General features: G+C 37.3%; 1 protein-coding gene across 1 annotated transcript; it reads right to left on the bottom strand.

The window, feature by feature from the left end:
• Positions 1 to 2,488: 2,488 nt before the first annotated feature.
• On the bottom strand, positions 2,489 to 13,958 carry LOC139720275 (uncharacterized). Its single transcript, XM_071631634.1, has 7 exons — positions 13,661 to 13,958; positions 11,604 to 11,673; positions 8,973 to 9,062; positions 8,097 to 8,216; positions 7,465 to 7,674; positions 5,203 to 5,586; positions 2,489 to 2,571 (listed from the first exon to the last, which is right to left on the bottom strand). Exons 3-7 carry the CDS (start codon positions 9,034 to 9,036, stop codon positions 2,489 to 2,491), a joined length of 861 nt encoding a protein of 286 aa, XP_071487735.1. The 5' UTR covers positions 9,037 to 9,062; positions 11,604 to 11,673; positions 13,661 to 13,958.
• Positions 13,959 to 15,351: the final 1,393 nt, after the last annotated feature.

The following is a 15,351-nucleotide window of genomic DNA, read 5'->3' as shown; positions in this document are numbered from 1 at the left end:
TATACATCATTTTAAAGCTTAAAGTCTGCTCTTTTAGAATATGGTCTTAACTTAAAATTCATGTCTGGCGACTTTTTGTTTGTTTTGAGGTGCACAGTCACAAATGTTCTACTATCAAATGTTTCCCCTTCCACTCAATCCACATTTCACTTAGGGTTTATGTTTCCTTTAACCCTCCGCAACTTCTAATTGTTGAACGATTATCATACTGCAAATATGTGATTTCCCATTAAAAAACAGTGCTTTAAAGGGACTGTATAGTTTTGATGAAGACCTAATTTCAATTTCTAGCATATTTTGGTGAGATAATGGGAAACCTCATAAAATATGAAAGAGGATGTAATTCTATGAGGAATTCAACATTTATTCTATGAAAATTGGTTTTGGTATGGCTGAGATATCCACACAAAAAAGAGATTCTAATAAAGTGTAGGACCCACACTTATTCCGATCGCTTTGTTTTACTTTGTTTTTTGATGTTTCAGTCATTCCAAACCCGATTTTCATCAAATAAACTTTGAATTCCTCTTAAAATGGTATGCTCTATACGACATCACAAGTGTTTTCTTGGTATCTCGCAAGAAGTTGAAAGCCCAATTCTCCTCTCCACCAATACTGTACCATTCCTTTTATCATTTGCTTTTTTAATTCTTGAGTACATTCAAATCTTGTTTGTGTAGACTGTCAATTGAATTACGATGTACCCCCAAGAAAATCGTCAATGTTAACTAAATGGCAATGAAAGGTAACTGTCAACAGAGAAGGGTGATCAGATCACAGCAAATTGTTATCTATGTCAAGTACAGCAATCATAAACTGCAAAGGCCTATACTAATTCATTACTTAAAGGGGAAGGCTAGTAACTGATCAATGGGAATCAGTGGAAATGCAGGGAGATGATTGGTCCAATCCTTATGAGATTCATTCAAGGGTACATTATATATCTATTGCAATGTTGTGGGAAAGTTATTTGCTTCAGAATGGTCTCATATTCAAGTAATGTACAGCTTAATGTTTCTAGGTTAGCATGCCTGGTCAGTGACGGGGCATTAAAGGACAAGTTCACCTTCATAGACATGAGGGTTGAGTGAATGCAGCAATATTGGTAGAACACATCAGTGAGAGGTTTAGCAAAGTCGGACAATCCGTTAAAAAGTTATGAATTTTTAAAGTTTCTGCTTAGTCACGGCTGGATGAAAAGAATACTATAGCTTGTGATGTCACATGAGTACAACGATATATAAAGAAAGAATAAAGAAAATTCAACATATTTCGATTTTTCTCGCATAAGAAAAGAACACTCGACTTCTCTCTTTCAGAAGGCAGGGGGAATAATATTACCCTTAACATACGTCAGTAGCAAGTCGAAGAAATGTGCACTTTATTCAAAAAGTAAAGTTTTGTGAAATTCTCTTTTTATTTTCCTTATATAGTTGTACGCATGTGACATCATACACTCTAGTTGTCTTCTCTTCCAGCAGTGACTGCGCAGATACTTAAAATATTCGTAACTTTTGAACGGATTGTCCAATTTTCCTCAAACTTTCACTGATGTGTTCTACTAATATTGCTGCATTCTCTCAATCCTTATGTATATGAAGGTGGACTTGTCCTTTAAGCTGCTTATTACTTGAATATGAGACCGTTCTGAAGCAAATAATTTTCACATAACAATAGATATATAATGTACTCTTAAAAGAATCCCACAAGAATTGGAACAATCATCCCCCAGCATTCGCACTGATTCCCACTGATCAGTTACTAGCCTTCCCCTAGTGTACAAAAAAAAAAAAAAATCATAACGTCATTTTCACTTACCAGAACTTTTCGAATGCAAGACTTCCGGCTTCCTTTTCCCTGCTTTAAATAGGGAAACATGTAGAAGATGTCATATGAAAACACTACCTTTCAAGAACGGATTCACAAAACAGCAACATGCCTTAAGCCAGGAATGTTTCTCGACGTCTGGCGATTATTGGGTTTTTTGATCTAACATACTTGTATGTTAGATACCATTTTTGTCTACTTGTTTTTATTGTATATGTGGGTTTTGTGTGTGTGTGTGTGTGTGTTGTTCCCTTTGAATCATTGTGTTGTTGTGATAAGCAAATTATAGCACGATGTTTTAAAGTAAAATGTCGTGATGTACCCGTTGAGCTATATTCGCGAAAATGCTTAACCTGTAATCCCAGTACCAACTGTACCAACGTCTTTCAGTTTTGTTTTGTTTTTATTCATGTCATTGCAAAGTAACATCATGTAGGCATGCATTAAAGTGTTATTGTGTAATATGAAAAGACAACCGATTTTTAATGAATATTCACAAATGTTCCCCTTCTGTCCATCTGATTGTCTATCTATTTCTTTCCTTTCGTTTCCCACTCTCTGCTATTTAGATATTTTCTTTATCCAGATCAGTGGTCATCACATGTCAAACAGCTTTTACTTGTAACAGAACTCCTTCATCAAGATAATGGGTGTAGAGCTGTCACTCACATTTGAAGAACTTGTAGACAACGCAAAAGACAACGGCGAGGGCAATTACACCAATGACGGATGCTGCGATGGGAACTATATCAGGAGAAGCATGATAAGAAAAATGAGATGGTACAAACAGCAATCATAGTTTATTTCCAATCAACGAAAATCAAAACGTAATACAAAGTATACATATCATAAAATGATATTGTCTACACCTTTACAAAAGGTTCATGTAATATACGAAATAAATTATATACATCAACATATGTACAATAATCAGAAGGAACGATGCGTATACATGTATACTTCGCGAGCTTTCAGAAAATAACTTCAATTTTGGAAAATAGCGATCCACAAAAAAGCTACGCTTGTAGGACGTGGATCCCTAGATAATTGATGAGTAAGCAATATATTATTCAAGTTTGTTTTATTATTTTCTTACAGCATTCATATTGAATATAGATCACTTAAGTCGTTTGTAAAAATATAGCTATACGCTGGCTTCGACAATAATAGGAAATAAGTATCAATGCTAACGCCCAGACGGTGTTCATTGAACTGGTGTACCGGGAAAATATAAGAAGGACGACACACTCGTACAGACATTCAGTTACCCACACACATATACGACGCGAGACAGTACCGAGAAGAGAGAAGACGGTGACAATACAAGTCTACGAGGAACAAAGACAGGAAGGAAGAGGAAAGAAGAATAAAGAGAGAAGAGAGGTCTGCATACAGAACACGCCAAGTGCTGCGACATCAGGACAGGTGAAACCTCAAGCATAAATTAAAGCAATTAATTCAGATTATCTAGAATTATGAGTAGTTATAAAATGGGTTCAAGAATGTAGCCAATAGGAAGCGCTGAAATGAGACACACCTCCGTCCTTTACTTCAGTACAATTGCACTGCCTGTAATCCTATGGTAGATTGCCGATCGTAGTGCGCGCGGCGGCTCCTTTGATGAATTGCATGCATACGCGCTGTCAATCCTGTAAACAACTTCTTGTTCGGGCTGCCGGCCGGCCGGCCTGTCTTCGCTTGTGCATAACATGTGTGGCGTACGTACGTATACTCTACTATACGTACACTTTGTACAGTACAGTAGACCAAGCGTATGGGACCGGACGCGTACATGGAGTCACTTTGAAGAGCAAATCCAACGATTTAGCAGGTTAATTCTCACGCCGTTTTCAGAGTATGTTGTCTAGTAGGCCTATATGAGGAGTCTATATCAAGTCTTTAAGGTAAAGGGTGCATATTCTATGTAAAATAAGTAAGTTTTCATGCGGGAACTTAAGTGTCCGGAAACCCAACCCCCCATTATACTTATACTGTATGTGCGGGACTTCCGCGAGTGCGACGTGCGTAAATGTTTGGGACGAACATCTGCGGACGTCTTCACCCACAAAGGTACGTGAAAAACGCTGAAAAATGATGTTAGTTTTCGAATTTTCGACCCATTTTATAAAACAAATGATGCACAGGATTATTTCGTGGCGTTAGTGGAGGCGTAGCTCACTCTCGGGTATTTATAATGTAGTGCATGTTTCACAATTGTAAATACCCTCGAGTGCACCACGCCTACACTAACACACTCTATCCTGTGCATCATTTGTATAATAACAAATGTTTTCTGAATTTGTATTTAAATGTGAGGAATGAGGGTGAGTCTATTAAGCTATTATCTAGATTATTCCAAAGTCTGGGTCCGGTATACAGAAATGTATTTTGGGCATGTACGGTTCTCATGAATGGAAGATGGAATTCGTTGGATCGTCGCGTAGGATAGTTATGTACATGACTGTTTCGATGAAAAGAGTCGTGAAATATTTTGGGTAAAAAGTTGCTGTTATAATTAAACATGATCTGACCAAGTTGAAACACATACAAATCTTTTATTTTTAGTATTTTATGGTAAAAAAAAACCCAAAGGATCTGTATGTTCTCGTGTAGTTAGGTTAAAAACAGTTCTGAGCGCTTTCTTTTGCAATAAAAAAAGTTTATCAAGTAATATCTGATATGTATTACCCCAAGCAAGAATCCCGTAGTTTAGATACGGTAGTATCAAACTAGAGTAAAGAGTTAATAATGCATATGAAGGAAGATAATATTTCAATCTGTTCATTACGCCAATGTTTCGTGAAATAGTTTTAGCAGCAATCGCAAAGATAATGGCAGGCCTCTGCAAATATTCTAACATCGAAGCACAATGTATTGCTGATTAGGTTGTATTGCAGGATTGTGCATTTCAGCCCATAGAGCTCTTCTAGAATATTGTTATACAAAACTGATAATGTAACTATAATGATATGGCAATATATATATATATATATATATATATATATATCATTCGTCACTGCCAGTTTAATATAACTCGAAAAAAGGAAATGATAGCATTTCAGCCCATAGAGCTCTTTTAGAATATTGTTATACAAAACTGATAATGTCGTAACCATAATGATATGGCAATATACATATATATATATATATATATATATACATATATCTGCCAGTTTAATATAACTCGAAAAAAGGAAATGATAACAATAATGGGCTTAAAGTAGTAGCAGAACTGTGATAGCAGATTTAACCATAGTTTACTGTAGCCAGGTGTAGTTCAATTTATTTCCCTGTTTACATTCGTTATTGGAGTGGACTGCAACAAACTGAACGTGCTCAGCACATCCTGAAACAAGCAAAAGATTGACGGCTTACCAATGTTGGCTCCTTTTTGGTCATTGGGCTGCGACGTTGCTGTCACCATCGGAGCTAAATTCGTCATTGTGTTTGTTGGAGTTTGAGGCACTGCGGTAACAGATACCCGCGCTAGCTCAGCTCGCGTGGACTTTATTTCTGCTACACATGTGAAGACGTCATTTACGTCTGGGGTTATCTTCACGACTGCTTCGATATTCTCCGTTCCGTTCTCGTTGAAAAGAGAGTGGTAGGCGATCAGGGAAATCTTGCCGTCATTTGGAAGCCAGTATACCCTAACAACCTCCTGCGGTACATTTCTTGCATTGCATCGCAGTGTAGCATCTTGTTGGTTGGAAACCAAGAAACAGTCTGCAGTTGAGCATCCTTCGACAGAGAGAAAATCTGCGTTGAGAACAGACAGTCACATTATGAAATGGTGAACTTGTAATCGACGAAATACATAGAAAAGAAAATAATTTCAATATTGGTCTGACACATAGCTGCATTTTCATCGACTTAGATCTTACTTGCTGAAATGCGAAAGAGGCAATGATATTATGCAAACCGCTGTAAGTGTTTATTCAACCTAGAGCTCCCAGGACGTCTAACCTTGCAGTCAAGCTTAGATTATGATGAGGGTGTCAACTTGCAACTTTCAACTTCATTTTCACCTCCATCGAAATGAACAGAGAAATTATGTACATTTGCATATACACGGGATATTTGTGATACAGAACAAAATTTGAAAAGGTACATAAGAAAATTATGAAAATGAAAAGTAGATGCGATTACATCTTTGTTAAATACATAAAGCGTATAATGCAAGTCAACTAAGGATGAGGATGGAAGTGGAGGGTCCCACTAAGAAGCAAAGCTTGTACGATATGGGACCCTCAGAAAATACACAAAACATCAATATAAAACACAATAAACGAACTGATGTCAACTGACATCAAAATGATTGGGAAGAGGAGAAAGAGAGAAAAGGAAAGAAAAAAAAGAGGAAAAAAGAGAGGAAAAAGGGACGCAAGCAATCTAGATTTCATAATGTAAAATAAGTGATAAAATACAAGCTGGATTGAATGTAATGCAAAACATTTTTTATACGTAGTTATGTTGGTAAGAATGCAGGAGAAAGAGAAAAAACACATCGTTATATTTAGAACACAGACAGGGACATACTTAGGAGGACTTATGTAAAAAAGAATGATGACTTGACTGAGATGATAAAGGGAAACTAACTCTGTTGGATGTTGTAAAATTTCAATAAAAATGATTTTAATTTATTCTTGAAGGAATTCAGATATTGAGCTGTTGTAATGTTACTGGGAAGTGAATTCCAGTACTTTGGCCCATCGTAAATAAATGTGTCCTTTCTCCCTCCTCCTTATGTCATTCGTGTATATAACTCTTTAGCAACTGATGATTCCGTACGTAATGGTCTATTGCTCTACCTTAAAGGTACAACAATATTTATTTTGTTAACTTGCTCAATTATGCAAATAGCTTACAACCTCTTTTTTTTTTTGGTTTATTATAGGTTAGGTGTATTTGAAAGCCTATTATGACTTTAGCAAGAAACTTGAGTGTCACAGGAGTAATAGTGGCACACTTAGTCGAGCTTCAAATCCTTTAGACTACGTAAAGATTTATTCTATATTAAACCAATAAAAATGGTTTCGGGCGGGTCATTGACTAATGGGTTAAAGTGAAAAGGCTTACCTGACGGCCCAGCTCAAACATGTAAAAGGGTCATCTTATCGAATTATGTACAACTTTACTATTGAGATCTAGTTAAGCAGGAATATACACACACGCACATACACAGCAGAAGAATTTCGACTTGATTCCAGCGTTATCGATGAACGCAGGCTTCGATGCATGTATTCGATGACGGGCGATATCCTTGGTATGCGAATGAATCCCGGTGGGCAAGAAATGGAGGTGGAGTCAGTCAGACCTGCGGTGCCTTCACACGTTACCGGGTCTTTATGTGGTGTATATCCTACCTACTGCCCATTTATAAACCTTGCGACGGAAGGCAGGAGCGTTTTGGAGAACGTGTCTTTTTCAAGAACGTCAAATACATTTGCGGGGCTCGAAATATAACCACTCATAGTAAAGTGACGGTGCAAGAGCACATATTCGAAACATGTCACAACATTAAAGCAAAACAGTGAGGGAAAGAGAATGCAATAAAAAGAAAACAAAGAAGAAAAATGTCTTGAATCCAAATATATGAAAAACAGATTTGCACGTCAGGGATCGAAGGTAACCAACCTGCTACGGACACGTCGGTATGGTTCTGGACAACATTATTTCTAAAGTCGGCTACTCTGCAGAAATATCGGCCAGCATCGTCGTCATTGACTGTGTGAATGATCAGCGAGAAGTTGGCGTCGATCGTCATCAGCCCGTCGCTGAATCCTTTGCCATCTATCTCATTTCGGAACCACTTAACCAGAAGTGTGACAGAATTGGCAGTATGTTCTGGAGGCAAGAGAGATTGATAAAGCATTTATATTTTGCAATACTCCTGTGCACAAGTAGGTGTGGGTCCAGGAATTCCGTAACCAAAAAAAAAAAAAGAAAAAAAAAGGGGGGGTAACATCCCCCCCCCCCCAATTTTGTTCTTTTTATTTCTTTTTCTTTTTGAACAAAAATTAAAGGGGGCGTTCGCCCCCGCCTGGATCCGCCACTGAGATACATAATCTCTATAATGTATTGTAATGTTAAGCAAGCATGTTTGTAACATACAACTTTTTTTTATGTATGGCAAATTATTATCCTGTGAAAGGACACAAACATTTTCAAATGATTCTAAAAGTGCCTCACTACACTGTCAAGCTTCCACAATTTTTATCAGATTGCGACAAATGACTGTAACTTTCTCCCGCTGACTCAGTAATCACCTTTTAGCCAATATACAGCCTGTGGCACCACAGAGAACTGACACTTGAGTTTCCCCGGAAGACCTCTTAAAAGAACAGGACGGACATCAACGACCACGACATCATCTGGAATCTGACAGTCTGTTAAATGATTATTGGGTAGAAATGAGGCAATTTAGTAAATCCCCACTTGTGTGTGTGTGTGTATGTGTGTACGTGTTTGCTTCGTCTTCAGTTTATACGTTTCTGAGTTATTGTAAATTATCATGAACATTTTCTTGGAGCTGTCATTTTGGCTTAAAACCCTATTTTATTGGCGGTTCCGATCTTCTCTTACAAGATTTGATCAGCTACGTACAAGTTATTAAATGCGTTATGGACCTACCTCTTTCCTGTTCATACATCAATTTATACACGACACTCTGGATCTCACCTTCTATCTTGTTAGCTGACCATAATATCATAGTGTTAAGTGATTTCGATGCTTTCTTTTCGTTAGCATTTCACTGTATATTATCGTGCAGAAAATACATGGAGATATATATTGTATCCATTCATAGCGGACAGAATGATTCCGAAAGAAAGCACGGTATTTTCCAGAAAAGACGCCGATTTGCATTGTACACGTATAATATTGTGAAGCAAAGGATGGTGTAGCGATCAATGACATTGTTTTAGTTTAGATAGAATCCAATACTTCACTGTCTACATAGAGAAAGAGAGAATAATGCGATATAGAGGAGAAAACAAAGAGACATAATCATCAATGTCAGTTTTGTTGATACGTATATAAAGAAACACTTTCATTGAATACTCAACACGTTCCATTCTGTCGTCTTTCTGTTATCTTTTGTTTTTTTCATCGCGCTATAACTGTCACCAGTTTTCACAACTTACCGATTTCTGTAGACATTAGAATAAAGCATGCAGTGAAGATGGCAATAATCCTCAGGTAACCCATTTTGATAGACGGGTTCTCTTGAAAAGCTGTCAGGAAAGTGTAGATAGAAGAGCAAGTGCACTACCTTTCATTTTTCATTTCATTTTTATTTCATTTCCGGCCAAAACATATAATATGACAATTTCATATAAACAAATTAAGTACAATGTAACTATTACATTTCCAAATGAAATTTAGATGCACGTCATTTGTTTACATGACTCAATAAACATACTAGCTGAAAAAATACATGGGCAAAATGTGACTGAATCATAAGAAAGAAAAGGTCGGAAATGGAGGGGACTGCTAAAAAGCCAAGCTTGTAGAATGCAGTCCCCTCGTGAGTCGTGAAAATTATAGTAATAATGTAACAAGACAATTTGACACCTTTTTGTAAACAGCATAGAGAACAATAGCTATGACCCTAGTTTTCAAACTTTGCTCTATAATTGGAAATTATTATGTATATTTAAAAGTACATACATTGTCTACAAACGATTTAAATATACTATTAGAAATTATGCATAATTACCGATGGGCCTTTTCTATCAAGCCAGCATGTAAAATTTCACTATGGTTGCAAAGAACATCTTCTTTTCTTTTCTTTTTTTTTAATCAGAGTAGAAAACGCGCCAAAGGAGGCTCGGGCAAACTTGTGCCGTGGTGCTAATCCAAGGTCTACAGGGGTCACGAATCTGTTCAAGCAAAAACAGCATCTGCTGTCTTTATCTACGCTCATTTACGTCTCTGATCTCTGGTCTCTTTCTCTCTTTCTCTCTCTTTCTTTCATTATCACATTTTACTTTATTTTTTACTGTACCTCTAAATTCCCTCCAACCACCCCCCCCCCCCTTTACCACGGCTATACAAAACAATATACTGACAATTACGGAGTTTGTAGCAACATCATTGACCAGTTGTATACTTGGAAAAAAAAAACCACTAACACATCTATCAAATACTTAAAGTGTAGCCTTGGAAGTCATTTCTTAAGAAGCCGTAAAAATTCAAGGAGGATTATCATCCCTTACTTTGTTTATGAAGGACTACCAGTGTGACAGTATACATGCTCTTCTCAAAATCTATATCATAACGTGAAGTTTATATCGGGCAGGCAGTATATACGGGGTACCTGAACTCAAGACAAAATAAGAAAATACACCTACACAATCGTGATGACTATTACATGAATGGTATTGCTCTGGTTCACAGAGGATTCCTAGAACATTTCAAACCTCTTAGAACAGATTTTAAGTGGCTAACGGGCTTAGGAAAGAAGGGATGTAGTACCAGAGTTCACTGCTACCCTCTCCCCCACACGCACAGACACACACACACCTCATACACACTTACACAAACACGTTTTAGTTGTTGGTAATTCTCATTCATCTATTCATCTATTGCGCCAACAACACAACGGTACTTGTCTGAAAAAGCTTCCCAAACTAGATACTGTGGGTGACAAAATGGAAATGGTGTTGACATCATTCAGATGCAGAGTGCATCTAGACCAAAGAGGTTCTATATGTAATAGAGTAAGCGCTCACCATTCAGTGCGTACAAATGAAAATGGGGCAAAAATGATGGAAAATGAATCCTCATCTCAACCAGGAGTCTATATACTGTACAGTCCCTTTAAAGGCCTTTATTGATTTTCTATTCGGCTCTGCTGTATGGTGTAAGGGTTCCAGAGTCATTCTCTTTGTAGAGTTCAATGCTCTGTCTAGTTTCTATTTAATAATCATTAATTCGAATTAAAGAGGGCGATTCATCACATTTTGAACGTTGTTGATTTTCGTTTTTTCTGTTCGCCAAAATAATTTTAAAATCTTGTATTTTGACTCTCACTAACGACATTATTCATTGAAGCTATGAATCACTAATACTACTTCTCGATGATTTTGGTGAGATAAATTGCTTGCCCCAACATGCTTCCTAGGCCTACAAGCAAACAACCAAAAACGAAACCTGAAAACCAGAATGACTCTATAGTGCTGAACGCTGACTACATAAAAGCGCTTTACAGGGGGACACGGCCCCGCCATGAAAAGAATATGACAATGAACTGAAGTTGATTGTTAGCAACAACACTCAAAGAGAGACAGGCTCAGGTCGCATATGCTTACTGAATGAACTTATGCACACTGTCTACGAGCTGTGTGCAAAGGACTGTAGGATATATTCTGGTAGAAAATACGCAGCTTTTCAACACAATTTTATGTTACATGTCATTTATGAAGACTCATTGTTCATTTCGAAATCTACTTAAAATCAAAAGTAAAGATGGATCTGTTTCGTACATTACATTATGTTTTGAATCCTACCTGACATTTTCTCCACAATCCATGATTTGTCAGAATCATGCTTTCACAATGTTTGTCCACACTCTTCTCTATCAATATCATATGCAAAATGAATTAAGCGAAATGAAATAAATACTAGTTCAACACCTGTGTTCCTTGGTACTACTAATCATGAAGAAGAGGTTCCTCACACTTATCAATAAATATCATTCTTGGTGGTGAATGGGTGCAAATACGTGTAGGAAATTATTAGTACTTTTATGTACCTGTTCAGCTTTCACTTACCACACAGGAGATATGATGAGAAGTGTCGAAAACGGAGCAGGGTGCATCAAACGATGACACTATTCAAATTCTGTACATGAAGGAGCTAACCATACAGCATATTGTGTTTGCGTGATCATCCATACGTAGTTTCCACATAATGGCTGCCAAGAGGTTCTGCTGTTTGTGCTATGTTTGTACAATGTTTGAAGGTGGGTAGGAACTTCACCCTTGCGATTTGAAAATAAAGCTACAATGATCGTTATCAAGACTTGACGGTTGATTTTGAATAATATATCAATGTGAATAACAGGAAACATGTATAGACTTTGTGGTTATGGACAAGCTATCCGACAAATGGGACTTCCCCGCAAATAGGTCCTATGTGGATTTGGTGCAGACAAAGAGTGGATAAGTGATAGACATCATTATTTGGCAGGAACGTTACTAATGTATCTGGTTCGGACTCAAAATTGCGATATTCATGAATGCGTGTTAATCTTGAAAAAAAAAATGCAGCCATGAATAACGACGCTGTGCTGGAGTGCTTGTAGTATTTGGAAGTGTGAAGGAACAGACCCACAATTAGCCTTCCACATAAAATAAGCTGCAATTTTCAAATAATGAATACACCAGAAGTTTTCAAAAGGTCCAGCTGTCCAAAATGTCGAGTCGAGTCGAATCTAGGGACACTAGGTTTGGTTTGCGTGTACATTTACGACGTGGTCTAATCGTACAGTAGTGGTTGAGATCAGCATCAGCTTGTATAACGTTTTGCCAGAAACTTAGTAACTACACTATGAAATTTTAAAAAGCATACAGTTCTAAAGGGAATCAGAAGTTTATTTGATGAAAATCGGTTTTGATATGACCGAGATATCTAAAAACAGGGAAAACAAAGAAATCCTGATGAACGCCGTGGCCTGTCAATTTTAATAGGATCGCTTTTTTGATATCTCACCACTTTCAAGGCCAATGTTCATCAAATCAGCGTTGATTACATGCTCTGTTATATCTCATAAGAGGTTTCTCATTATCTCACCAAAAATGTTGTAAACCTGAATCCTCACCTTAACCAGTAGCCTACTGTCAGTCCCTACAAAGCCTTTATTGATTTTCTATTCGGCTCTGCTGTCTGGTGTTGTCGTAAGGGCGCCGAAGTCTCTCTCTGTGTAGCGCTCAATGCTACGTCTTGTGTCTTATGCGAATCAAAGAGTGCGATTCATAACATTTTGGAACGTCGTTGTTGTTTTCTTATGTTCGCCAAAATAGTGTTAAAATATTTTATTTTGGTACTCATTAACGGCTTTAATCATTGAGGTATCAATCGCTCATACTACTTCTTGCTGATTTCGGTGAGATAATTTGCTAATCCCAACATGCTTCCTAGGCCGACAAGCAAACGGCCAAAAAAGAAATCTGAAGGCCAAAATGAATCCATAGTAGTAAACGCTGAATACATAGAAGCGCATCACAAGGGAACATGGCCCCACCATGAAACGAATATGACAATGAACTGAAGGTGATTGTTAGTAACACACTCAAAAAGAGACAGGCTCAGGTCGCAGTATGCCTACTGAACAAACTTATTCACGCTGTCTACGAGCTGCATGTGTGCAAAAGGACTGTTATATGTTCGCGCAGAAAATACGCAGCTTTTTCAACACGACTAAGCTAGATTTTATAACCGATGTCATTTATTGTTCATTTATGCATCCAATAAAGATATAAAGTAAAGTTGAATTTGTTCCATACATTACATTTGGTTTTGTATACCCGACTCTTCCCCCACGATCCATGATTTGTTACGATAGTGCTTTCACATGTTTGTCCATAGCCTTCATGTAAATAACAGATATGAAATGAATAGTTTGTAAGTCCCACATTGAAGATTTAGATACTAGCCCAACACGTATGTTGTTTCGTTGGAATCGTGAAGTGGAGGTTCCTTACACTTATCAATGTGTTTTATATGATATACACACTATACATGCTTTATATCCTTGGTGGCAGCCAGGAGCATGTAATCACAGGTCTGCCTACTAGTACAAGAGGGTGTCTGTTAAGCTTTCACTTACCTCACAGGAGATATGCTGAGAAGTGTCGAAAACGGAGCGCGCTGCATCAAACATTTAACATTTCAACTACTGCACATGAAGAGGCTAACGATACAGCATTGTGTCTGCGTGATCACCCATGAGTAATTTCCACAAAATGGCTGCCAACAGGTTTTGCTTTAACAAGAATTTTTGTACATTTTATGATGGTGAGTAGGACCTGCACACTTGCAATTTGAACATGAAGCTATGGTCGTTGTCAAAACTTGACAGTTGACTTTGTATATATGATGTATCAAATTAAATCACACAAAAGATGCTAGACTTACTAATATGTGCACAAGCTATTCGACACTTAGTAATGGGGATTTCCCGCAAATATGTCTTCATGGATTTGGTACAGACAGAGTGCATGAATTAATGATAGAAATCGTACCTGACAGCGTCAGCGTACGTATATAAAAGGAAAGTTACCATCATAACCGGACTTTGGACCTGAAATTGCGATATTCATGAAAGCGAGTTAATCTTGGGAAAAAATGTAGCCACGAATAACGACGCTGTGCTGGAGTCCTTTGCAGTATTTGGAAGCGTACGTGAATGAGCAGACCCACAATTGGCCATCCACATAAAACAAGCTGCGTGAAACAATTTTTTAAATAATAAAGTCACCAGACGTTTTGTAGAAGGTCCAGCTGTCCAACTGTCGAGATATTCTATAACCGGGGGGCCAAAAGCTAAAAACAGATGTCGAGTTGCACTCTCTCTACAAACTAAGTAGACCATGCTTATTTTCAAGTTTTTATTGTAACAAACAACATTCCACTGGTCTACCTCAAAAAAATTGTTGCGAAAGCCTCCAAATCCAAGATGGCGTCCAAGATGGCCGCCATATTTACTGAATTTGTTATTTGAAAGATAGAATTTGATTGAAAGATCAGATTTCAACAAATGTGATGTCATATGAAAGAGAATAAAATTTTCTACAAGTTGATACCATTTTTGTGGGTTATTGTGATAAGTGGATTGAGATTTTAAGGAAAAACACTCATTTTTTGATATTTTTCTGAAAAAGGGAAAATCATGAAATTGCTTGATTCAGCATAAATCAGAGAAAGACAGAAGGATTATCTTAAAACGTTTCAAGAATTTTGTTTGACATATCATTAATATTTGGAGAAAATTAAGGGTCAGTACCGTTTTTGGTTCAGGAGTTATAATGTCTCAAACTTGAAAACTCACTATGTAAAAATGGCCACTTTAGTTGTGACAATACCTTGTTGGTCGTAAAAAAGAGCCTGCGCGCGCCAAGACTACTACACGCACCACTGACACTTGCGGTTGTAGCAGTGCCAGTGGTGCGTGTAGTAGTCTTGGCAAACGCAGACATTTTCTTTGACAAACAAGGGTTTGTGCCTGCAAACTAACTTTTCATACCAAGTGGTAGCTCAGGTGACGCTGATTGCTATTATTTCAAAGTAGATTGTTCTGAAGCAGATGAGATGAAGCAAAAATATCTTTCAAATAGAGGTAGAAGCTTGAAACAACCTTGCTATAGAAAGTTTAAAACAAAATCTGGATCAATCACTCAAAAAATTCAAGATTGCGGGCCATCAAAGCTGACATAAAATATAAAATAAAATATATAATGTATAAAATTGCGCCAAAGTAAATGTATTATTTCGTTTTTGATACAATTTTGTCTGTTGTGC

Source organism: Diadema antillarum, unplaced genomic scaffold (assembly GCF_040938485.1).
Source record: "Diadema antillarum isolate AM-2024a unplaced genomic scaffold, OU_Dant_1.0 scf00000125, whole genome shotgun sequence".
Taxonomy (NCBI): Eukaryota; Metazoa; Echinodermata; class Echinoidea; order Diadematoida; family Diadematidae; genus Diadema; species Diadema antillarum.
The sequence above is the reverse complement of the archived record's forward strand: the minus strand, read 5'-3'. Positions and strand labels throughout refer to the sequence as shown.